This window comes from Physeter macrocephalus, chromosome 6 (assembly GCF_002837175.3).
Source record: "Physeter macrocephalus isolate SW-GA chromosome 6, ASM283717v5, whole genome shotgun sequence".
NCBI classification, from domain to species: domain Eukaryota; kingdom Metazoa; phylum Chordata; class Mammalia; order Artiodactyla; family Physeteridae; genus Physeter; species Physeter macrocephalus.
Window position 1 is genome coordinate 33490422 of NC_041219.1, and position 23733 is coordinate 33514154.

The following is a 23733-nucleotide window of genomic DNA, read 5'->3' on the forward strand; positions in this document are numbered from 1 at the left end:
TGCGCTCAGCCTGAGAGTGGCTGCCTGAGACAGCACCACAGGCTGCTGCTGAGCTGGAGCTGAGAGGGGCCGAATTCCCAGTCACACACCACTTGGCCTCTCCTTTTTTTGGCTGGGGGTGTTGTCTCATCTTGAAAGATCTGGGCTGGGTTTCATCTTCTTTTTGATTTTAAGTAGTCACCTGTATGAGAACTGACTTCCAGGTGTTCACCGAGGAAAGCAGAGTGGTCCCCACGCTGGAAATGAGAAAGGATGACAATTTCCGAGACTGACTGTTGACGGCTTGGAGATACTCCCTTTTCAAAATGCCTTTTAAAGCATTTGATACCTTCAAAGAAAAAATTCTGAAACCTGGAAAGGAAGGAGTGAAGAATGCTGTGGGGGATTCGTTGGGGATTTTACAAAGGTAAAGTTTGAATGCAAACTTTAGGTTTCTTTCTGAGTAGCTTCACATTGCTGTTGTTTGAAAGAGCCTGCCTCATATTTTTAAAGCCACATTTAAAAAAGGAGTGAGTGGGTCAGATTAAAGGGCTTCTGGAGCCCCTTCTCACTCCAACAGACTATGTGCCTAGAGGAAAAGATGCATCAAAACGATAAGGTTGAATTAGGAAAACATCAAGACAAACATTCTGCTTATACAGTAGGATTAGCACTTATTGGAGTTGGTAATATTGCCTTATTGTGTGTTTGGCATTGAATTAGAAAAGATTTAGGGAGATAATATTTCATGTTAATTCAATACTAATAACAAAATCAGGAACCACTTTATATGGTTATGCTCTGAGCTGAAATAATTTTTAAGAATTTTTCACTTCATTTTTCACTATAAATGAAAATTAGCTATTTGCAAATTGTGTAGCTTGTAATATAAACTATATAAAGAGAAAGATAATTACACAATGGTGTGAAGAAAGTAACTTAAAAAATTAGTATTTAAAGCAGAAAATCTTACATGATTAAGTGGGAAAGTGTTAAGTACTATCATTGAACTGAATGTTTTTGTGCAAACCAAAAAATAAATCTTTTTTTAAAAAGTAAAATATATTACCATTGGAAGAGAGTTTGCCATAAATGAATGAAATGATGTGATATTTTAATTTGTGATTTTTAAAAGTAGACATAGTAAATGCCTTCCTAGGTCTTATAGATGAATTAATAAACAGTCCTTCTGTGCAAGGTAAAATGACTCCTTTAATCTCTCTGACATAAATAAATGTGAAAATATCCTTGATAAGTTTTTTATAATTATTTCTAATCCTAGTGAGTGAAAAATGCCACCTAGCATCTCCTTTTAACTTTTCTATCTATGTTTTCTCTTAAATTTAAAAACTAGCATTTGAAGGACTATTTTTAGGCACACTGAGATTCATTCCACTTCTTGTATTTTACAACACAGGGGCTCCTGTCAGTGTTAAATTTTCCATTGTATCATTCTTGATGAGCTTAGCAGGAGAACTGGGTTGGGCACCTTATTATTTTGGTAATTAAAAACAAAAAACTTTCCATCAGAACTACACTGAATTATCATGTATAGACGAAAACCTACCTCAGTGACAGCAGGATAAACCAGCCAAACATAGGAAATGATTACAATAACCTATTCTTTTAAGAGTGTTTTATCCTTCCATTGAGCATTCCCAGGTAACATCTTATGGTGGTGTTCATTTGATTAAAAATGCTAAAGGAAGGCACAGTGGCTTAATTGGCATATTCAAGTGATGACAAAGGAATCCGACAAAGTCAGGAATAAAAACCATGACTTTGGACTAGTCACCATTACAATCACCAAACTCTGTGCCTTAGTTTATAAAATACTCAACCAAAAGTACTTAGGAGTGTTGTTTTCCAACTTTATTTTTTAAAATTTAATCACTTTTTTCAGTAAGGGACTTATCCTAAATGCTGGTTTTACTGTGTTTGATTGGATGATCCAAACTTGAAGATCCTTTTGTTTGCCAGATTGGTTTACTTAGGGATATAACAAAATTAGTAATTTCCAAGTTGTGTGACCTCAACCCCAAATTAAGTTATGTGTCTAGGACTCTGAAGAGTTTCCTCTGAACTGCATCATGGAACAATAAAAAAGCAGCTAACACAGTTCTGGAGATAGAGAATACACTAAATGAATGCTAGACACTCTCATTGTTGTCATAATTGTAGAATGAATGTTTTTAGAATAAATAAAGCCAAACTCGCACCTCTTCTTTCACTGATCCCTAGAGAGACACGACTGACAAAGGAAGGGAAAAAAAAAGGCATTAATTGACCGTCAATCTAAGTTGACGGATCCTCAGCTCTAGTGGTCTTTGAGCAGCGCTCCAGAATTAGGGCTCCTCCAGCAAAAACAGCTCTGCCATGCACTTGGTGTTAACCTCAAGTCTATAAGATAATTATATATAAAGTGCCTTGCCCAGAGCCTGGCATGTAATGGACATTCCCTCCCCTCATTGATTTTTACATAAAACCAGTTGACGGAATCCAATGTGGAAAAAAAAAAAAAGACCTTAAAGAACTGTTTTCTGTTTTGTAGGGGGCAGGAATATTAGGAAGTTAGAAATCCCGACTTTCTAACTTAGCAATCAGTACAAATCATAAATGTCTAATAATGTTTAAGGCTGAGATCATCATCTAGATGGAATTTTTAGATGTTTTTTAATCACGGAGTGTTCCTCTTGGTCAGGGGAGTGGCAAATGCACAGGAAAGCATCTGAAGTTTGCACATGGGGCTGATTAGAGCCAGGCATTATTAATCTTTCTGGAGAACAGTCATTGATAAGAAGCAGCTGAACAATTCATCAGCTAAAGGTACCATAATATTTTTCAAATGTAGGAAGAAAGCTGATGCATTCACTTATCGTCCAGTATTGGAACGGATAGACAGCATTACATTTGGAAATTAATGTCCAAAAACTGATATACAGATTTTTTTCAACTTCGATGATAATATGAGTGCCCTCTAATTGCTTATGTGTAATAAATGATAATAATAAACACTTAGTATGTTCCAGGTACCATAAAATTATTTAATTCTATTAACAATCCTGTGAGGTAGGGCCGATTATAATCACGGTTTTACAGATGAGAAAACTGAGGCACAGAGAGGTTAAGTAAATTGCCCACAGCTTATAAGTGGCAGAGCTGGGTTTCCGACCAGACATTTCTGCCCACCATTCTTAATCATTACACTATGCTGCACTCTAATCAACTGTCCACTCTTCCCACTTGCTGTCTTGAAATGTAACCACTCACTTAGGCTTAGGGACTTACTTGGGCTGCAAAGTAGCCAGCAACCTCTGGATCTTCAGGCAACACGGGCTTTTATCCTAATTAGTTATAGTAGAGAAGGCTTTCCCCAAGGGAAACTGAGCGAGAGTCTGGTCTCCTTTTAGGTGTTCATATCTCCCCTTTAAAGTGATGGTACCAATCCCTGTATTGTGTACATCTTCAGCATTCAGCGGTTGTGTATTCAATGTATGTACCAGCCGTGCACTGTCTGCTCCATAGACAAAAGGCTAGTCTGTGAGACCAGGCTCTGAGATCAGGTGATCCTGGATTCCAATTGCCGTGACATCATTTACTTTCTGCCTGCACAACCTCAGGCAACTTGCTCCCATGGTTGCAGTCAGGGTGATTCTATTAAAACAGATAGCATCTCTCCCCTGCTCACCACTAACGCCTCCCCCCCACCCAGTTTCCCACCTCACTCAGAGTGAAAGCCAGTGTCCTTTCAATGGCCTTCAAGGTCCTACATGATCTGTAGGACTTTGAGAAATCTGACTTCATCTCTGACCTTCACTGCCTGACTCACCCCACTCCAGCCACACTCTGCACTCTTACTGGAGCTCCCTGGACCCGTTCCTGTGCCAGCTTTTGTTTTTTCCTTTGAATTAATTTTTACGGGAGTATAGTTGCTTTACAAAGTTGTGTTAGTTTATACTATACAGTGAAGTGAATCAGCTATACGTATATATATATATATATATATATATATATATATCCCCTCTTTTTTGGATTTCCTTCCCATTTAGGTCACCACAGAGCATAGAGGAGAATTCCCTGTGCTTTACAGTAGGTTCCCATTAGTTATCTATTTTATACATAGCATCAATAATGTGTATATGTCAATCCCAATTCATGCCACCATCCCCCTTCCACTTTGGTATCCATACGTTTGTTCTCTACGTCTGTGTCTCTATTTCTGCTTTGCAAATAAGATCATCTGTACCATTTTTCTAGATTCTACATACGTGTGTTAATATACGATATTTGTTTTTCTCCCTATGACTTACTTCACTCGGTATGACAGTCTCTAGGTCCATCCACGTCTCTACAAATGACCCACTTTTGTTCCTTTTCATGGCTGAGTAATATTCCATTGTATATATGTATCACATCTTCTTTATCCATTCCTCTGTTGATGGACATTTAGGTTGCTTCCATGACCTGGCTATTGTAAATAGTGCTGCAGTGAACATTGGGGTGCGTGTGTCTGGATGTGATTTATTGAGGGAGAGCTCTTCCTGGAAAAATTGGGAGAGAGGGAGTAAAGTGGGATAGGAAAGGAGAAGACGAAGCAAAGATGCGATCTCAGGTAACGCACAGGGGCCAGGTCACAGTGGAAAGCTCTGGGGCATAACTGGCACTGGGTTGTCCCTTTGAGCAAAGGGACCAATCTTTTATGTCTCTGCATCAGTCAGTCATTGACTGTGGGTACCCCGGCAGGAATGGAGGTTTATAATGGAGGCCATGTAGTGGTAGGCAGTTCTCCTAAGAAGCGAGCAGTTGCAGGCGATTAGCAGCTGTAGAAGCGTGCTGGCTTGAGAAAAGGGACCTGGGCTGTGCACTCATTGCACCATACAGATCCACTTGCTTCTCACATTCAGTTCACTACATCCAGGTACAGCTTCTCCAAGACCCTGTGAGTTATGGTTGCTGTATTTGAGTTACACTGGACAAGGCAGTATCAGGAGATGTCTTAGTGGATGCCCTGAATGCCAAACATATGTCTTCTTGCTCCTGTGATGAAGCAATGGTCCTAACTCATCCTGAGGGTCAGGATCAATCTCCCTTGCTACCGTGGTGACCCCTGGCCTTCCCTTTTGCCCTTGGTGTGAGGACCCCAACATGACTGCGCAGCAGTCATAGCCATATACTTAATGGGATTTTCATTGTATTCCCAAGTGGAAGAATTCTTCTTCGGGATTAGGACTTCTGGATCCACAGAGCCTAAAGTAGAAGAGATGAGGTAGCCCTCAAGTGGGTTACCGGGAATGATGGTGAGTGGGGCCACCCCTGTTTCTAACCCCTTGTTTCTCAGACCCATGTATTCTACCTATTGGGGGCAGAGTACCATACAATAATTGTTGGTTTATGGAATATACTGCATCCAGAAGGGTAGCACCCTATCCTCACAGAGATTTATCTCTAAGCTGATGCCTCAGCTGCTTCTTTAAGAGTCTTCCTCAGCTCTGGCAGGTGGCCAGCTCCTGGAAGGTGCGGGGTATGTGGTAGAGCCAGTGGATCCCATTGTCATGTACCTCTGCTATACCTCCTTTGCCATAAATTGGCTTCCTTCCTTCCTTCCTTCCTTCCTTCCTTCCTTCTTATTCACAGGGGGAATTCACTCATGGTCAAACTGAAAGGAGGAAGTCACTGGTAGACAAATCTACTTCAAAGATGTGCTCTGCTCAATTACTGAACCACAAGAAGCTCTCAAGTTATTTAAAAAATCATAGCGGCCCTAATCTCTGACCACAATGCACTGATTACTAGAAATTAATGCACAATTATATTTTTAAAGTCATCAGCCTCCTCTTGGCATCTCTACTTTGTCTAAGTTTCCGAGAGCCACACTAAGAGCTCATTAGAATCATTTTCTTGGCCTTTGCCAGGATGTTAAATCCTGTGTCATGGGGGAATGCCCCCTGCATTAGTTTCCTAGGGCTGCTGTAACAAAACACCACAAACTTGGTGGCTTCAAGTTATTCTCTCACAGTTCTGGAAGCCCAGACTCAAGCTGTCAGCAGGGCCACGCTCTCTCTGAAGGCTCTGAAGGAGGATTCATCTTTGCCTCTTCCTCGCTTCTGGTGGTTGCTGGTGAATCCTTGGCCTTCCTCGGCGTGTAGACACATCACTCCAGTCTCTGCCTCTGTGGTCAAATGGCCTTCTCCCCCTGGGTTTCTCTGTCTATGTGTTCAAAGCTCCCTCTTTTTATAGGAACACCAGTCATTGGATTAGGGTCTACAGTAATCCAGTGTGACCTTGTCTTAACTTGATTACATCTTCAAAGAACCCATTTCCAAGTAAGGTCAGGTTCACAGGTATCAGAAGTTAGGACTTGAACTTATCCTTTGAGGGCAACATAATTCAACCTAACCTTCATATTGATAAACGCTCCCTTATCCAATTTTATTACCCCTACATCTCCCTCAGAGCCAGCATGTTCAGAATCCATTCCCAGGCGTAATTTCCTGCTTCCTCCTGGTAAATGTTAGTCAGATCCTGTTTGTTTTTTGGTGTAGAACCCCTCCCTCCATTGGCAGGCACACCCAATATTTGCCTAATCTTTCCCAGCCTGGGACTCGGTGCTAATTATCGGTCTCATGGTCAGAAAGGGAGGTGGGAGAAGATCTTGAAGAGCATCATCTCATAAATCACCTGTTCTGTTTGAGGCTAGTTTTCAAGTAAAAGGAGGAGGGACATCTGTCTTCCAAAAAGAAGCGTGGCTGCGTCTGCAGGTCCAGAGGGTTCAGAGGAATCTAGGGCTTTAGATGTTCAAGTGCATCTACCCTTTAACCCAGCACTCAGGTATCCTAGCATCCCAAGTTCTTAGGGTCCCATTTCTTATCAGGATCTCAGCTTGGGTGTAAGAGACCTCCCCAGCCTCAGAATTCTACCTTCTCTCGAGTTCTGCTATTTTTTTTTTAAAACTAAGCTTTTGTTTTAGAATAATTTTAGATTCACAGAAAAGTTGCAAATATAGTACAGAGATTTTCTATTTACTCCTTACTTGGTTTCCTCTAATATTAACATCTTACATTATTATGGAATAGTTGTCAAAACTAAGACACCAACATTGGTACATTACTAATTCAACTCTAACACTTCATTAAAATTTCATTAGTTTTTCCATTAATGTCTTTTTTCCTGTTCCAGGATCCAATCCAGGATACCACATTGCTCTTAGTCATCATGTCTCCTCTGATCTGTGACTCTTTCTCAGCCTTTTCTTGTTTTTCGTGATTTGAACGGTTTTGAGGAATACTGGTTGGGTATTTTGTTGAATGTTCCCCAGCTTGAGTTGTCTGATATTTCTCTCATGATTAGACTAGGATTGTGAGTTTTTAGGAAGAACACTACAAAGGTGAAATGCTTTTCTCATCACATCCTCTGGGGGAGGGGTACGTTGTATCAACATAACTTATCCCTAGTGATGCTAACCTTGATTGTTTGGTTAAGGAAGTGTTTGCCAGGTTTCTTCTCTTTCCATACTCTATTCTTTGGAAGCAAGTCACTAAGTCCAGCCCACACCCAGAGGGGATTCTGCCATTTTTACAATGAAGTCTTGTGCCTGATCTTCAGTTAAGTCTGCCCTCCAACTGCAGGAGATGAGGGTCTCTTTAAAGGCTGACAAGGAAGTGACAGATGCTCACTTTTTCTTTTAAATTGGTAATTGATTGCCCCAATCCTGTTATTTTCTTTCTTCAGAACATCAGTGGCATTTAACAATAGCCACTCAACTCTGTGGAGAAATTGCTATTTCTCCTATACCTCCCAAGTACCAGAGATATTGCATGAACCACTGCATCCCCTTCCACCTGTATCCCAGCCCAGTTCACCACAGCTGAAAGTCTTAGCATTTGCACTGGTACCACATACTGGGAACTATCAACACTCACCTACCACCAGTGTTGGGGTCCTCACTCCCAACCAGTTAGTGAGCTATCAAACTCTAAGATCTCATTCTTAGGGTTTGCGTCCTAGAACGACATTCTCTTAAGGACTCCCCACCTCAGGGGTCTTTCCAAGCATCAGGGGACAGGACCCTTAGCTTTTTCTCTCTCTTCTAAGCATCTCTTATCTTCTCCTAGTCTGGCAGTAGATTTCCTTATCTAGGGCTTATTTTCTCTTTCCCCAATTTCCCACAAATATCTTTACAATAACCAAGTCCTCTAAGTGTTTCTTCAAGGTTAGTGCTAGGACCATAGACTCAATACCTATAGAGTGAAGCAGGCCACATTGTATTTTATGACAAAGACACATTTTAGATGTCAACACACAGAAATAGTCTCCACTTCCACAAAGAACTATGCGGTATCATTCAAAGTTCTTAGTTGCAGTCAAGAGAATCCACTCTAGCCAAGGTGGAATGAAATTTAGTAAAGCATATTAGTAAGCTTTCAGATTCCTTGGGAGGACCAGATCTGGACACTCTACCTGCAGTAAAAAGGCAACAGAGAACATATTATATCATATCACTAGAATGTTCTAGATAAAACAAAGTCACTACCAATGCTTGTCTCTAGGTACTTATTATGTTCCAGAATTCTGCCACAGAGTCACAGAGGAACCAGCTGCCTCCACCATTGCATGTGTCACCATTTGCATTGCCATTTCCCCTGCATACTGCATCCTCCTCTTGTTACTTCCTTTGGCACCTAAATCTCACACACACACTTCTGATTTGGCAGAGTCCACGTCATAGCTAACATCATAGCTACAAGAGAGCATAGGAAAAGTAGTTTTCTCTGCTGGTAAGGCAGAGCTCAAAACATCAAGTGGCAGTTAGACATTGGGCAACCATAAATGATGGTTGTCTACTTCTTATGATTGTTCATAGTCTAGTTTTTATTTTTCTTCTTCTGATAGAGATATGAGTACAAAACATGTTTTCCTTTCCTCTTAACTTTAAGGAAGGCCAACAGTGCTAGTGTAATGTTAAATGGCAACTGAGCTCAGTGTTGGGGTGACAATAGAGAGTGGTGGGGACTGTAGTTAAACGGAGAGTCAATTATAGCCATGAGAGAATGTGGACCTAATAATTCCAGACTTTCAGTTTTCAAAATAAGCCAGAAATCCAAGAGTTTTTGTTTGTTTGTTTTTGGAACAATCCCCTGACTTTTAAACTCTGGCAATTAATCCAAATTCTGGAAAAAAAACCTAAAACTCTATACATGCATCATACCATACAAAAAACATGTCTATGGGCCAGATATGGCCATTGGGCTGTTGCTTTATCACTGTAGCTTAGGCTTTTGGAATAAGCAAGCATAGAGTCTAAGTCTTTTTTCCCTGCTGTCCATTTTCCCACCGGACCTCCAACTAGCCAAGAAGACTTGTCTTCCCTGTGTTGGACTCCGGGACTGGGGCACCCAATATGTCTGCCTGTGTGATCTCCCTTTTCCTCTGAGTCCCCTCCCTGGGTCACAGGTCTTGACTTGATCACTTGTCTTCCCTTCCTACTCGATCCTATGTGGATCTTTCCTTCAGCCTTGGTTGTATAGGAGTCTTTCTGCCAGTTTCCAGTGAGAATTGTTCCACATGTAGATGTATTTTTGATGTGTTCATGGGATATGGTGGGGGCGGGGGGCGAGTTCCACATCCTCCTGCTCCGACATCTTCATCCCCTTCTTATCATTCCCTGATTGGGTAAGGAGCATTGACTCTCTGCTTTTATGAGGGGACAGGAAAGGGTGAAATTCCAGGAGGAAAACAAAACCAGCAGAGGTTAACACCTCAAAATCTGTGAAACTATGCTGGGTACTAGGGATACTTGGTTCCTGACTTGATGAGTTTATAGTCTACTGGAAGAGGCAAATAATATCTTAAAAAAATACACCAAAACAGGTACTGTAAGAGTATTGGCTGGGTGGGAGTTGACCAGGTGCATTTCCTTGAGATCCTTTGGAATCTGGAGCACTGAAAGCCACACTGATGAGATCCTATTTCAAATCCTAACCTAGCTCTGGGAGTCAGACTTTAAGTCCCTCATCCTTCCTTTGGAAGTTTCCATTTATTGATTATTTATCAAGTGCTTTATAAACTTTATCTTATTCAGTGCTCACAATAGTTCTATCCTCCATTCATGGAACGGAGGCTCAGTTAGGTTAAGTAACTTGCTCAAGGTTACACAGCTAATAAATACCAGACTCAGCATTGGACCAGGACTGCCTGACCACAGAGCATGTTCTGGTCTCTTTTTTTAATTGATTTTTAAAATTAAATGAAAGATTCTTTAAATTCTACTGTGCTTTATAATTTTCAAAAGTTTCACACACATGATTTCATATAATCCCATAATATCCCTTCTTTCCCTCTAACCCTATATTTCCCCTCCCCCTTTCCCTCTCCCCACTGGAACTACTAGTTTGTTCTCTATATCCGTGAGTATGCTTCTTTTTTGTTCTATTCACTAGTTTGTTGTATTTTTTAGATTCCACATGTAAGTGATATCATACAGTATTTCTCTTAATCCCTCTTCAGTATTGCTTCTCTAGAAGGAACCTTTAAAAAATATCTATTTAGGTGACGCACTTAATATTTTTAAGGTGCTTTCTGATTAGTTCCTATGTAGGAGCAGGCTTGATATCAAATCTGGATTATGTTTTTACCTCACCCACTGCAAGTGGGTGACTCCTGGGCAAGGTTTTTTGTTTGTTTTTTGAGTGTTGGTCTTCTGAGCTGTAAGATGGGGATAAATCCTAGTTCTCAAGATTGTTTTGAAGATCTCTCCCTCTCTCTCTCTTATAGGGTGCCTGCAGTGTAGAAGGTAGTCAATATCCTTCAACTTCCTTCCTTCTTCCAGTAGGGTAGCGACTCGATGATTATGTGAAAAACAATCTGATGTAAATGTGAGCCTTTGGAAGGCAAATTAGAATACTGTATTAGTCTGCTCTGGTTGCCAAAACAAAGTACCACGGACTGGGTAGAAACTTATTTTCTCACAGTTTTGGAAGCTGGAACTCCAAAATCAAGGTGTTAGCAGGCTTGGTTTCCTCTGAGGCCTCTCCTCTTGGCTTGTAGATGGCTGCCTTCTTTCTGTGTCCTCACAGGACCTTTACTCTGGTGATGTGCTCTCCTGGTGTCTCTTTGTGTGTCCAGGTTTCCTCCTCTTGTAATGATACAAGTCATATTGGATTCGGGCCCACCCATATGGGCCCTTATTTAATGTTAATTACCTCTTTAAAGGCCCTTTCTCCAAATACAGTCACATTCTGAGGTGCTGGGGGTTAGGATTTAAGTAAATAAAGGGACTTCCCTAGTGGTCCAGTGGTTGAGACTTCACCTTCCAAGGCAGGGGGTCAGGGTTTGATCGCTTGTCAGGGAGCTAATATCCCACATGCCTTGTGGCCAAAAAACCAAAACATAAAACAGGAGCAATATTGTAACAAATTCAATAAAGAGTTTAAAAATGGTTCACATCAAAAAGAAAATCTTTAAAAAAAAAAGAGTAAGTAAATAAACATTTTAAAGTCATAAAATGATCTTTAGTTCTACTCAATTTGTGCTCCATATATAGAACTCATTACCTGCAAAACAAAACCAAATCTCCATGATTACTGGAACATTTGAATTGGAAGTATAGTTCTGCAGGTACTTAAAGGCCAGTTAGCATATCTTAAGCAATTATAATCCTGGGGCTTGATTGTTTAGTGGACAGTTGTTTTTGTGAATCGTGGGCCTGTACTTGTCTAGTATATAAAGAGCTAGCAGTCCAGCCCACAGACTGCAGCTATCTGTATGTGGAGAAACCGCAACAATGAATGTCACCCTAGAAAGATTGAAGATTCTCTGATCTAAAAGACCAGCTGCAGGCAAACATCAATAGAAAACCAAATACGATAAGCAGCACTTATGGATGATTGAAGTCCTCTACTTCATAAGAAGGGAGTTCCTTTTTCTCGTTTATTCTTTTAACCCCAAACCCCTTTAAAAAAAATAACTTGTCACTGGGCAGGGATGAATAGATGCTTACCTCTGTCTGTAAAAGCTGTAAGTCAGGAGTGATGCCCAAAATTGATCCCTCAGTTCCATTCAGTTGACTAGAGATTCATGAGTCCAGGCACCATGATGAGCCCTAGGAATAAAGATGAGGAAGAAATGGCTCCTGCCCTCAACATGCTCACAGTCTATTGGAGAGAACTTCATTCATTCATGTTCTCAAATCAACACATATTTACTCCACACCTACTGTGCTGATGACAAGAAATAACTAACTCCATGTGATAAGTGCACTAATAGAGGAAAGTATAAAACACTTAGGCAGAATCAGGGATGGTACAGTCCCTAACACTGAAGCAATACCTACTCGTTTACTGGTGGTAATATTTTCCTCTTGGTAGTGTCGGCTCATTTAATCTTAACAACAGCTCTGTGAGATAAATATTATATTCATTTTACAGGTGAGGAAACGTGAGATTCAGAAAGGCCAAGCTACTTGCCCAAAGTCACACAGCTAGTATATATGTGGCAGAGCTGGCGATCAAACCTGGGTTAGCTGACTGCCACAAAGCCTGGTTTGTTCTAGTAAGCAGGGTGAGGTAGTTCGGAATCTTCCTCTCTGAGCAACTTGGCTGTACAAGTAATGTCTCACCATTTTTCTGTTTTTAAAACAAATCAAATCTAACTCTGGTGGAAGTGAAGTTTCAGTTGATATAGGGGTGCCCCTCCTGCCACACCCAGGATGTGCAAAGGAGTCACAAACAACTCTGGAACTTCCTCTAGTTGTTGACCCATGCTCATTCCCGGTCCCATGGTCACGTGAAGCCTGGTGACTCAGCTGCCACTTCAGGCAAGAGAAACTGAAACTGAAGGAAATCTACTCCCATGCTGTTGTGTCCTCCCTCTGGAAGCTCTTAGGACATCCCAGGTGGCACCATGCCCTCAGAGGGTGCTTGTGTTGGTTCAGGTCCTCTAAGAAGCAGATGCTAAAACTGGAATAGATGCACAAGAGATTTATTGAGGGAAAAGGGGAAGGAGCTATGGGAGCCTGGGAGAGCATTCAGACCACCATGCTATCTGCATAAGAGAGAGGGAAAGAAGAAAGTTTAGGTGGGAAGAGTCTCAGACTCCACCATGGTACTAGGAAGTTTTGGCAAGGCCATTGGGGAGTCCTGCCTCTTGCTGGAAAGGGTCTGCCTTAAATCACTGCTGTGCTCCGTGCTTGCTGGAGAGCAGCCTGTGACGGTGTGGTCCTTGAGCCAAAGCCCTGGTGCGCTCAGAGCACAGCAGCTGGGTCTGTCTTCAATTAAGCTCCTCAAGACCCCACAGTGCCTGAGAATGTTAGTCTGTATTACTTTTCATCCAAAGCATCTGCATGCATATAGAGAGATGCTAAGCTTGTGAATGGTAACAATTTTATTAATAGCAATAATAATACTACTCACCATGTATTAATAGAAAGCTCTTTTATGTACCAGGCACTGCACTAAATAATTTACATGCATCATATCATTTAATCATTAAAACAACCTTATGAGATAGCTATGATCGTTAGCCCATTTTAGAGATGGCGATTGTTATGAACTGAATTGTGTCCCCCCAAATTTGTATGTTGAAGTCCTAATTCCTGGTACATTTTTGTGTGTGTGTGTTAGAAAACAGTTTATTTATTTTTAATAAAGATAGGAAGGAATTACACTGAAGTATTGATACTTATCTCCATGTTATGCAATTATAGGCAGTTTTTCTGCTTCTTACTTTCAGATAAAACACAAAAGTATAAACTTATTTTTATAATCAGATAATAATAATTATTATTATTTTTTATTTTTTGCGGTACGCGGGCCACTCACTGTTGTGGCCTCTCCCGTTGCAGGGCACAGGCTCTGGACGCGCAGGCTCAGCGGCCATGGCTCACGGGCCCAGCCGCTCCGCGGCATGGGGGATCTTCCCGGACCGGGCACGAACCCGTGTCCCCTGCATCGGCAGGCAGACTCTCAACCACTGTGCCACCAGGGAAGCCCAACCTGATAATTATTATAAAAAAGGAAAAAGTGAACACGTTGAATAGTCAGCTTCTAAAGGAGGAACTAGCTCATAAAACTTAAATGTTTAAACACACTACACAGTAAATAAGTTCTTACCATATATGTAAAAACATCAGCAGATGAAATTTGTAGTATCCCAATAATTGCAGCACCCAGCCTTCATTTAATCCCTGGTGAGGAATATGTATTTGGAGATAGGGTCTTTAAAGAGGCAATTACATTAAAATGAGATAATTAGTTTGGACCCTAATCCATGTGACTGGTGTCCTTATAAGAAGAGGAAATTTGGACACAGAGGGACACAGATATACACAGAGGGAAGATGATGTGAAGATACAAGGAGAAGACAGACATCTACAAGCCAAGGAATGAAGCTTCAGAAGAAAGCTTGGCAATACCTTAATCTTGGACTTCTGGCCTCCAGAACAGTGAGAAAATAAAGTTTTGTTGTTTAAACCACTCAGTCTGTGGTACTTTGATATGGCAGCTCTGGCAAACTAATACCAGAATATTGTGGCTTAAAGTGGTCAAGTAACTTAGAGCCAAAGTCACAAAACTGGCACATGGGTGAAACAGCGTTCAGCTTCTCTCATTCCAGAGCCCTTTCTCTTAAATATTCTCCTCTACTGGGTCATCCATGGTGACTGGGCTACAAAGTAAGAGATGACAAGGTGACTCAGGAAGATCATTGAGACAGAACACAGCCTGGTGATCTGGGAAACTCACATGAAAGGGAACTTGGCTGGACAGGCAGGAGAAAGGCTTCACATCTTGCCCCTACCCTTTACTGGCTCTGCGGTCTTGGCCAATCCACTCTTGCTTTCTGAACTACAGTTATAATTTGTGTCAAATGGAAGCATTAGATTTCCTGTCTCACTGTGCTGTTCTAACCATAGAATAAGATCATTATATGAAAGTGTAGGGAGAGGAAAGGGCAAAGGGAAAGAACTGAATTTGCGTCATACAAATATTAGTGTAGTTGTTATATATTATCCATGTTTTAGTGAATATTAATATTATTATAATAATGTATCAATATTAGATCATCAGTTTTCCATGCTATTCAAATTATATATGTTCTGATGCCAGAAATTCATGATGACCCCTGGGGCTGCACATTATAAGCAGTTTTATGATCCAAATAACTCTTAGACATCAATATAAATGGCATTAATGCTCAGCCCAGCAGAGTGGACTCATTGAATGGTTATGAGGATTAATGTAATAAAAATAGCTGGCATATATTGAGTTTTCACATGTGTCAAGTTCTGTTCTAAATGATCTAATATAATAATTCACTTATGGCAATCCTAAGAACAATCCCATGAAGAAGAAACTATTATTATAATTCTCAGGTTACAGATGAGAAAACTGAAGCCCAGAGAGGTTAACTAGGCCAAAGTCACACAGCTAAGTAAAAAAAAGAGTAAAAATTAAAACTAAGGGACACTGGTTCCTAGACTGGACGTAGATTGGAGAAGAAATGCATCCAGGATGTCACCAAGTTTTTTGCCTGAGCAACCAAAGGAACAAACTTGTCATTACTTGGGATGGGAAAGACTTCAGGAATTAATTTCTTTTAGGGGAACTCAGTTTGGATATGTTAAGTTTGAGATGCTGATCGTGTGTCCAAGAAGATGTCAAATAAGTCTAGATATGAAAATTGGGATCTGTCAGCATATGCATGGTATCTGTAGCCCAGAGGCAGAGTGAGGTCACCCAGAAAGTATAGATAGAAAACAAAAGAGATCTATGAACTGAGTCCTGGGTATCCAAGTGTTTACAGGTTGAGGAAGTAGGGAATCAGCTTAAGGGATAAAACAGAAGGAGTGGTCAGGGAATTAGGAGAGGAACACCAAGTGAGTGTGGTTTCTGTGAAGGAAACAAAGTAGTCAAGGAAGAAAGAGTAATCAGTAATGTCAAGTGATGCTGATAGGTTGAATAGATGAGGACTGAAAATAGCCTTTGGGTTGAGCCACGTAGAGGGCATTGATGACCTTAAGAAGAACAGTTTTGGTGGACAGGTTAGGGGATACCTGGTTGGAGTGGGTCCAAGAGAGAATGGGACAAAGGGAAGTGAAGACACTGACTTGCAAGTTTTTTTTTTTTATAAAAGGAAGGTGAGGAATAGAGGAGTAGCTGAAAGAGAAAGTGTTTTTACTTCAAATTTTAATGTGGGACAAATAAGAGCATATTTGTAGACAATAAGAATGATCTAGTAGAGAGGAAAAATAATTGATTAAGTATGGGGGTAGGGATTTCCTTGAGTAGATGAGAGGCAATGAGATCTAGTGCCCAGGGAGAGAGGTTGGCCTTAGGTAGAAGCATGGACAACCATAGAAAAAAGGTAGAACAAATTAGCATAAATGCAGGTAGGTAGATAGGTACACAGGGAGGTTGCTGAAGTTCTCTTCTGATTACTTCCATAGTCTTGCACATTTATTAAGCTACCACTCTGAGCTCACACATTGAAAATGAAAGCTTTTGCCTGTTTTACTATTGCTCTTCACCTTGATTTGAACAAAACCTACATCATCCAGCAATTATAGCTGCTTGTGTATGTGTCTTTCTTCCCAAACAGCCTAAGAACTGAAGAAGGGCAGAGACCATGTCCCCTTCTTTATTGTTCCCTAACACTCAGCACAGTGCCTGACACACAGTAGGCACTCAATAAATATTTGATGAACTGAATTAAATCCAGTACATTTGCTTCTCTCTACATGTGCTTTAACTTCATTTGCTTGAGTCATAAAAAGCTACCTAGATTATCTCTTCTGTGAATTGGTGGGCAAATTATTTGTGTTTCAGTCTTGTCTGTATTAGCTATTAGTGAATATGATACTCAGGAAAACGTATAAGCTTTGCTTATTTTTACAAGGACTTGGAACTTAATTGGTCATCCTCAGAAGGGTTACAATATGTGAGAGGATGCATACAGCTCCTTTTATAATTGACAGATTGTGTTCAGTTTGCCCAATTACTCTTTTCTTTAAAGAAGAGAGTAAATTTACTGTCATAGACATACCATAATCTGAATTTATACAACTCAGTGAGAAATCCTACCATCTGGTTAAAAATTGTCAGAGAATCACCTCCTTAGAAGAACCACCAAAGGAAGAAAGGATACACAACCAGTTGGTTGTGTGCTGTGATAGAAAATGTGTCTCCCTACCTCCATCTAGTATTTTATTAAGACTTAGAAAAAGAGGAAGAAAGAAAAATATCTGCATTAATTTTCTACTGTATATCTTTTTAGCAAGCTTCAATTGACATTAAAATTAAGGTCAAACATAATAGTTAGCTGGGTCATGCAATGTGGATGAAGTCTATGGATACTCTTTCAGCAGGAAGTTCAGTAAAGCATATATATTTTTGAAAATAAATTTTATTTATTTATTTATTTATTTTTGGCTGGGTTGGGTCTTCGTTGCTGTGCGTGGGCTTTCTCTAGTTGCAGTGAGTGAGGGCTACTCTTCATTGTGGTGCGCGGGCTTCTCAATGTGGTGGCTTCTCTTTGTTGCCGAGCATGGGCTCTAGGTGCGCGGGCTTCAGTAGTTGTGGCATGCAGTCTCAGTAGTTGTGGCGCACGGGCTCTAGAGCACAGGCTCAGTAGTTGTGGTACACGGGCTTAGTTGCTCTGCGGCATTTGAGATCTTCCCTGTCCAGGGCTCAAACCCATGTCCCCTGCATTGGCAGGCGGATTCTTAACCACTGCGTCACCAGGGAAGTCCCAAGCATATTGTTGAGGACACAAACTCTGGACTTGGGCTTGCATCCCACCATAGATGACTTAGCTTCCTCATGTATAAAAGGACAAGATAACATGATCTACCTCATGTGGTTGTTATGAAATTAAAACAACTTAATGCCTATAAGGGTGCAATATGATATCCAGAATATCAGTAATTTGAGCCATTATAATTTATTTTAGTAATAATGATGATAATGTTAAAAAATGCAGGCTGCATCCTACTCTGGGTTTCTTTTTTTCTTTCTTGGTACACTTTTTCTTTTTTTGTAGTACACTTTGATTTTTTCTGTAATCCTGGTATTTTTTCTCTGCCCATTCTTTTTCCACTGTAGGAAAATCGATGGGACCAGTGAGGAAGAAGGTAACATTGAGCTGAATGAAGAAGGAAGGCCAGTGCAGACGTCCAGGCAGAGCCCCCCACTCTGTGACTGCCACTGCTGTGGCCTCCCCAAGCGCTACATCATTGCCATCATGAGTGGGCTGGGATTCTGCATTTCCTTTGGGATTCGGTGCAACCTTGGAGTTGCCATTGTGGAAATGGTCAACAACAACACTATATATGTTGATGGAAAACCGGAAATTCAGGTCAGTGTCTGTCTATGGTGGGAGTTCTTTCAGCCATGGCTGTATTAATGTTTTAAACTCTTAAATAAAACACATAGGATTATAAAGGAAACCCATCATTTTAAAATACAGATATCAGTCTTCCCTGGTGGCCCAGTGGTTAAGAATCTGCCTGCCAATGCAGGGGACATGGGTTCGAGCCCTGGTCCGGGAAGATCCCACATGCCATGGAGCAACTAAACCAGTGAGCCACAACTACTGAGCCTGCATGCCACAACTACTGAAGCCCGTTCACCTAGAGCCCGTGCTGTGCAACAAGAGAAGCCACCACAATGAGAAGCCCGCACACCACAATGAAGAGTAGCCCCCGCTCGCCACAACTAGAGAAAAGCCTGCACGCAGCAACGAAGAACCAATGCAGCCAAAAATAAAATAAATAAATAAATAAAAATAAAGCAATAAAATAGATACCAAAATATTTAAAAATCGAATTTGTGATATAGAAACATATGGGCTTCTTTATGAACATGTCAGATGACAAACTCTAGCAATGGTTTAATAATTACTGTAATTTTGAAGTCTGAAGGAGAAGCAATAGTGTGAGATAGCAGCAACAACCATCATGTGACATGAACAGATTTATAATTTCCACTAGTAACAGAGTCACAGGTACTGATCAATGACTGGGGTTTGTTTCCTACATTCGTAAGTACAGGAAATGCTAAAGTTTAGTTAGTGGAAATAAAGATGCTGATTTTTCCCCATCCAAGTTCATAGGTCCACATGGTTCCATCCACGGAATCTAGGTTCAGAAACGCCAGTAAAAACGTAAAGCATAGGGCTTCCCTGGTGGCGCAGTGGTTGAGAGTCCGCCTGCCGATGCAGGGGACACGGGTTCATGTCCCGGTCCGGGAGGATCCCATGTGCCGCGGAGCGGCTGGGCCCGTGAGCCATGGCCGCTGAGCCTGCGCGTCCGGAGCCTGTGCTCCGCAATGGGAGAGGCCACAACAGCGAGAGGCCCGCGTACAGCAAAAAAAAAAAAAAAAGGTAAAGCATGGGGTGAGCATCAAGAGAAGGAGGCAGCAAGTAAAGTGGGGTTAGGTCTTGCAGAGCCTGGTAAGCCATGAGGGGAGATAGGGGTGGGCTTTAAGCAAAGAGGTGGTATGGTCAGATCCATGCTCCAGAATGATCACTGTCCAGCCAGTCACCTCCCAGTGGATTGGGACTGGAGTGAGTGGAAGCAGAAGGCCCAGTTCAAAGGCTGGTGTAGTCATAAGCACTTAAATGTCACTTAAATAGTATTGTTTTTATGAATCACTGGAAAGATAAAATCTGGTTTGTCTTTTAAATGGTAGGCCTAGAGAAGTATTGAAATTATGGGAGAATAAAACGAAAATGTATGCCCAGTGGATGCCCAACATATACGTGTTTCATTGTATTGAACACACACACAGAAGTGAAGCATGTGAAAATCCATCTGTTTGCAGAGAGACATCTAATAGTTCTCTGGTCCCTGTCCATATTTGGGGAAACATTTATTTGTTTATTTATTTTTAAAATTTATTTATTTTTGGCTGTGTTGGGTCTTCATTGCTGCGCGCGGGCTTTCTCTAGGTGCGGCGAGCGGGGGCTACTCTTCGTTGCGGTGCGCGGGCTTCTCACTGCAGTGGCTTCTCTTGTTGCGGAGCACGGTCTCTAGGCGCGCGGGCTTCAGTAGTTGTGGCACACAGGCTCAGTAGTTGTGGCTCACGGGCTCTAGAGCACACGCTCAGTAGTTGCAGTGCACGCGTTTAGCTGCTCCGCAGCATGTGGGATCTTCCCGGACCAGGGCTCGAATCCGTGTCCCCTGCATTGGTAGGCGGATTCTTAACCACTGCCCCACCAGGGGAGCCCTGGGGAAACATTTAGATCAGAATTTTCCAAACTGGTGTCTGGAAATCATTGCTCTGTAGGCTGTGCTGTGAAGAAGGTGTCTTATGAACTGGGAGCCTTTACTGTGTTGTGTCCTATGAGAATCTCCAAGAGGGAGCTGTGGTGTGCATTGTCTCCTGGACTTGATTGCAGAATGCTTTCTTTTATGCCACATCTGTTTCTTGACAGAAACTGTTCCAGCATTACGTGGAACAGTTTCTGTCAAGCACTGATTTGGGAAAATTTGATTTCAATTCATTAAAAAGAAGTCTTTAGTTGGCCGGCAGGTTTTTTGTTTTTTGTTTTTTTTCCTTTTTCTTTTTAGCTAAGAGATTATTCTGCCAGAAGAAAAGGGTACCATGGAGATTCTTCTAACCCTTCTCTTTTTGATGCCACAGCTGAATCTGTTTTAAAAGGATATCCTGGTTGTTTATTTTGAGGCGGGGAGGGAGGGCAGTAGCGGTGTGAGGGGGCATGTCATGCATTTTAAAAATAAAGAATGATGTATATTAGTGAGGTTTCCGATGTGTATCACATGCATTCTGGCAGCCTTTTGTGAGCAAGGGCAGCTAATGAAACTCGTCTGCTTAGGCCCGGATCAAAATGATACGCTGGTTTGCAGTTGTTTGTTGCCTGAAAAGATAGGCGTAGGTCAACAGAATTTGCTTGGAGGTATATGGAAAAGACATTTTGATAAACTTAAGGATCAATGCTGTGCGTGCTCTCTAGTTTCTATGGTTTTGCCCTCTGGAGTCTTAGAGAAACTGATTAAGATCTAAAATATGCTTTACATCATTTTCCCTGGCCTTATAAGTAGGAGTTTAGTAGCATTTCAGAAGTTCCAATTTATAGCAGGCCATTTCTCTCTTATCCAAATAGAACAAAGCTTAGATATCATCTGAGCATGTTCAACTCGATGACAAAGATTTCACAAAGTGTATTACAAAAGGCTCTCAATGGCTGGTATATTTGTTTGGTTGGTTTTATGGGAGAAAAACTAGATATTTTGCACTGAGATATTTTTAAATCTTCATTTTCAGCAGAGGGAGAGAAGTAAGCAGTGTGAATTGGTGGGTCTTGCAAATAAATGGCATATATTCTATTAGTGGTATAAAGGGTAGTTTTAGTTGATGTGTGAGTAATCATTTTTAGTTTAATAATTATGAGTTTTAAAACACGTGAATCACTTAGAACAGTGTCTGGCATGTGGTGAGCAACAAATGACTAAAGTCTGAGCAACTTTGAGATTGGTTCCCATTACCCTCAGGAAAAACCCAAACTCCTTCTCATGAATCATGAGCCCTGTAGGGTTAAGAAGAATTGGGCTTTGGAATTGGCCAGACATGGTTTCACACTTGACTCTGTTGTTTATTAGCTCTGGGATCTTGAGCAAGTTGCCCTTCTGTCTTGGTCAGGGATTGCTGGTTGCAAAGAATAGAATTGCAGGGAAACCAACCAGCTGAAGTTAAGAAGGAAATTACAGTGGGGCTATAGGGGATCTCACGAAAGTGAAGGGAAGAAAGAAAATCTGCTGTGTATGTTTGTGCAGTCTGCACCCTGGACAGGGGAGCCCAGCCTGAGGTGGGACTAAAATCCAGGCTGTACCCTACTGTGGGGAGGAAAGGGAGCCAGGAAGGGCAGAGTGTAGCTGGACCTCATGGGAACTAGGAAATCCTTAGCTTAGTCTCCAACTTGCTTGCTGTGCAGTATCTTGCATCTGCTTCTCTCTGAGTCTGTTCCATTCTCCTAGGTCTCTCCATGAACTGTTGTTTTTGTTTTTTCCTTTTCTTTTTTAAAAAAATATTTATTTATTTATTTTTGGCTGCGTCGGGTCTTAGTTGCTGCACACAGGCTCTTTGTTGCGGTGCACGGGCTTCTCTCTAGTTGTGCCGCGTGGGTTACCGAGCACGTGGGCTTAGTAGTTGCGTTGCAGGGACTTAGTTACCCCACGGCGTGTGGGATCTCAGTTCCCTGACCAGGGATCGAACCCGTGTCCCCTGCATTGGAAGGTGGATTCTTAACCACTGGACCAATAGGGGAGTTCTTTTTTTTCTTTTTCCATGGCTTCTCACTGCCCTCCAAAGCTGAAGTTCTTTGAGCTGTTGCCTTGCTGGGAAGCTGACTTACTGGCCCTGACTCCAGTGGGACTTGTTTCAATTTAAGTGTTCAGTATTGTCTAACTAGAATCTCTCTGGGTTCAGATTAGAGAGAGAGAGAGAGAGAGAGAGAGACAGGTAGGCTGAGTCCAACCCATGCCTTGGCTCCCTCTACTCAGGTGTCCAGTCACAGGGGAGAGGCCCATGGCTCTGGGGGAGGAAGAGAATCCCCTTAGAAGGAAACGTGTGTAGGGAGCCAGCAACTGGCATTTCTAGCAATTCTTTGCTAATTCTCATTGCCTTATTGTGAAATGGGAATAAAAGGCCTGCTTTATAGATCAAATGAGATAATCTGGCACCAATATATTAAATACCTATATTACTTTCCTAAGGCTGCTGTAACAAATTACCACGAACATGGTGGCTTAAAACAATAGGAACTTGGTCTCTCATATCCGGGGAGACCAGAAGTCCGTATCAAAGTGTCAGCAGGTTCACACTTCCTCCAAAGGCTCTAGGGGAGGATCCTTCCTTGCTTCTTCCAGCTTCTGGTGGCTCCAGGCGTTCCTTGGCTTGTGGCAGCATCACTCCAATCTCTGCTTCCATCTTCACATGGCCTTCTTTCTGTGTACCTTCTCTTATGTCTCAAATCTCCCCCTGCCTTTCTCTTACAAGGACACGTCATTGGATTTAGGGCCCAGCTAGATGATCCAGGAAAACTCATCTCAAGATCCTTGACTTTATCACATCAGCAAAACCCTTTTCTCGAATAAGGCAGCATTCATAGATTCTGGGGATTTTGTGCATATATCGTTTGGGGCCCTTTTTTCAGCCTAACACAGTACCTGACACAGTGCTTGGCTTATAATTAATAGTTCAGACATGAGGCCATTATGATTGTAATGGGCTCAAGAGATAATGAAAGTCAGCTCTCGGCAGGCACAAGTGCTCTTCAGGTATCATTTCTCAAATGGACAGGAGCACCATCTCGTCAGAGAGACAGACATGAGCAAGGGACAATGTGACTGACAATTAGCCGCTGGTTGAAGTGGATCCCTCTGTCTTGGATCCTTGGATTCTTGGGGCATTCTGTGACTCAAGGCAAAGAAGTCCAGTCTCTACTTCTCCGTGAGAAAGTCAAGTCTCCTCAGCAATGGAAAGACTATAGTTATTTTGGGGTCAAGTAGGTAAGAGGGCTTGGTCTTGGCTCTCTTTATAACTGGTTGTATGACCTTGGGCAAGTAAATTAATCTCTCTAAGCCTCAATTTCCTCTTCTATAAAAAATGAGATAATAATAGTTACCTCTACGTGTTGTAAGGATTAGAAGAGGAAACACATGGAAAGTGACTTAAAATCATGTCCCTCTTCACTCAGTGCTTCCCTCTGTCTTTGAGCAAAAGCCAAGGTCCTTATGATGAGTTA

The 23733-nt window shown here is 41.6% G+C and overlaps 1 protein-coding gene across 1 annotated transcript in view; it reads left to right on the forward strand.

Moving 5' to 3' along the window:
* Positions 1-305: 305 nt before the first annotated feature.
* The window catches only part of SLC17A8 (solute carrier family 17 member 8), a 49618-nt gene continuing 26190 nt past the window's right edge, over positions 306-23733 (forward strand). Inside the window, exons 1-2 of the mRNA XM_007103363.3 lie at positions 306-406; positions 18072-18324. Of these exons, the coding sequence (XP_007103425.1) occupies positions 306-406; positions 18072-18324 (354 nt within the window). The remainder of the gene's footprint in view (positions 407-18071; positions 18325-23733) is intronic.